At 49.1% G+C, this 2,199-nt stretch overlaps 1 protein-coding gene across 1 annotated transcript in view; it reads right to left on the reverse strand.

The window, feature by feature from the left end:
- Window positions 1-1,332, reverse strand: part of SMIM17 (small integral membrane protein 17) — a 4,652-nt gene extending 3,320 nt beyond the window's left edge. Inside the window, exon 1 of the mRNA XM_011379309.2 lies at window positions 1,144-1,332. Coding sequence (XP_011377611.2) covers window positions 1,144-1,332 — 189 coding nt within the window. The remainder of the gene's footprint in view (window positions 1-1,143) is intronic.
- Window positions 1,333-2,199: the final 867 nt, after the last annotated feature.

A 2,199-nucleotide genomic window follows, 5' to 3' on the forward strand; every position in this document is an offset into this window, starting at 1 on the left:
CTGTCCTGTGCTCTGTGGGGTGTCTAGCAGCACAGCTGGCCCCTGCCCACGAGATGGCAGTCGCGTCTCCCCAGTAATGATAACCCCAAAGGTCTCCAGACGCTGCTAAGTACCCCGAGGAGGGGTGGTGGGGTGCCACATCACCCCCAGTTGAGAACCACTGGGTTAGAGGAATCTTTTTGAAATGCAAAGGCGAGCCTGTCCTCTTCAAAACCTTCCCAGGCTTTCCAAAGACTCACATAACATATAAACTCCTGGCCAAGGCCTACAAGTTGCGCTATCGCTGGCCCTGTCCCTCGTTCTTCAAACAGCGAGCTCGGTGGCACTGCCAGGTGGTCACATGTGTAGTTTTGCCTGCCATCAACACTCTCCCCCCAGCGCATGTGACAACCGCATCCTCGTGCACCTCTCACCTTCCCAACCCCATGCAAGTCGCTCTCCATCAATCATCCCATTACTGTCTTCACACCTCTCATCAGACATTACTTTTTATTTCATAAATAAAAAGATGGTCTGTTTTCACCATTGAATCTGAGCTCTCTTAGGGCCATCTTGCTCACTGCTAGACCTCTTGCACCTGGCACGTAGTAGGTGCTTGTGGTAGATTGTTGTCCCCAGTGGCCTCCAACTTGTGCATTGCTCCCTGTGTCCACATCCTTGGACAGCCCCCTCCCTCACTGATGCTGAGCTTAACTATGTGGCTCATTTTGACCAATGGCCCATGGGCAACCGGGTTGCCAGTAGAGGCTTCAAAGTGCTTGTGAAGTGAGGCTTTCTCTCTCTTGCCCTGCAAACACCCCATGAGAAGTCTGCGCCAGCCTGCTGGAGACACGTTGCCTGAAGTCAGCACCATCAAACTGGCCAGACATGTGATTAAGGTCATCTTAGATCAACCAGCTGCCCTGCCAGTTCCCTGCAGCTGTGTAGGCAGCAGGGGAACTGTCCCCTGAGACCATGTCACATTGCTGACCTGTAGAATCATGAGCAGAGAAATGGTTGTTGCTTTAAACCACTGTGTCTTGGAGTAACTGGTTACACAGCAAAAGCTGACTGACACAGGGCTCTGTAAAAATTCACGGAATCAGTGAATAAAGGAACGAATGTCTTGTCTTTCCCAGGTTCTGCCATGACCTTTTCCCCCACCTCCCAGGAGACCCCTGTCCCCTCACCTTTCTCATCACCGTCACAGATGGAGGTCCCCACCTCCACCGCCACCCAGTCCTTGGTGAAGGTGGCACACTTCTCCCAGGCCCTGCTCTCCCTAGGCAGCAGCATCTTGGTCCTCTCGGGCTCAAGCAGCTCCCGGACGTGCTCAGGCCTGAGGCTCTGCATCTCCATGGGAGCAGGTGTGTCCAAGGCGGGCTTCTTCTCCCCCCGTCCAAGGGTCTTAGGGTCCCCAGGCACAGGATTTGGAACCTGAGGACTGACAGACATTTAATCATTCAACAAATATTTAGAGTGCTAAATGTGTGCCGAGCATGTTTTCTAGGTGCCCAGACACAGCAGTAATGAAAACGAAGCTCCCTCCCTCGCGGGACTTACATTCTAGTGAGGCAAGAGAGACAGGTGGTGTGTCACATGGTGATCAGTGCTCCAGAGACAAATAAAGCAAGACAGGGAGTAAGGGGTTTTGAGGTGAGGGTGAGAGGGTGGCATGTGTGTGCATATGTGTATGAGCGTGTGTACACAGACACACACACATTCCATGTCCCAAAGTGTATAGCCGGAAGATTTTAGAAGACAGTCAGCCCCAGCATCTCTCTGGGTGCAGAGAGAAGGACCTGTCTCCCCACCAGCCTCCTGCAACCCTGACTTTCTGCTTTCTGGTTATTTAAAAAACAAAAACAAAAAAATATTTGCCAGGTTTAATTTAAATCTAAAGTCTAATTTAAAATTAAATATGTTTTAAGATTCTCATTCTATATCTTGTCAACCTGAAACTCAGGAGGTTGTTTACAAGAAGCTATCTGAACTACAATAACCTATGATCACTCAGCCCTTTACCTTGAGACGCTAAAGCTGGTTTTATGTCCTTCTAGAAAATTGTATGTATTACCAAACTTGCATTACATAACCCACTGCCTGCCCTTGAGAATAGTAATATTTTATTTAAAAAGGAGTAAATTCTGCTTAGGTTTATTCAAATAGAAACTGTTATACCAGATTTTAAAATCGTGGGACTCCAAAGAGAAGTTGGGA

This window comes from Pteropus vampyrus, unplaced genomic scaffold, assembly GCF_000151845.1.
Source record: "Pteropus vampyrus isolate Shadow unplaced genomic scaffold, Pvam_2.0 Scaffold357, whole genome shotgun sequence".
Classification (NCBI taxonomy): Eukaryota; Metazoa; Chordata; class Mammalia; order Chiroptera; family Pteropodidae; genus Pteropus; species Pteropus vampyrus.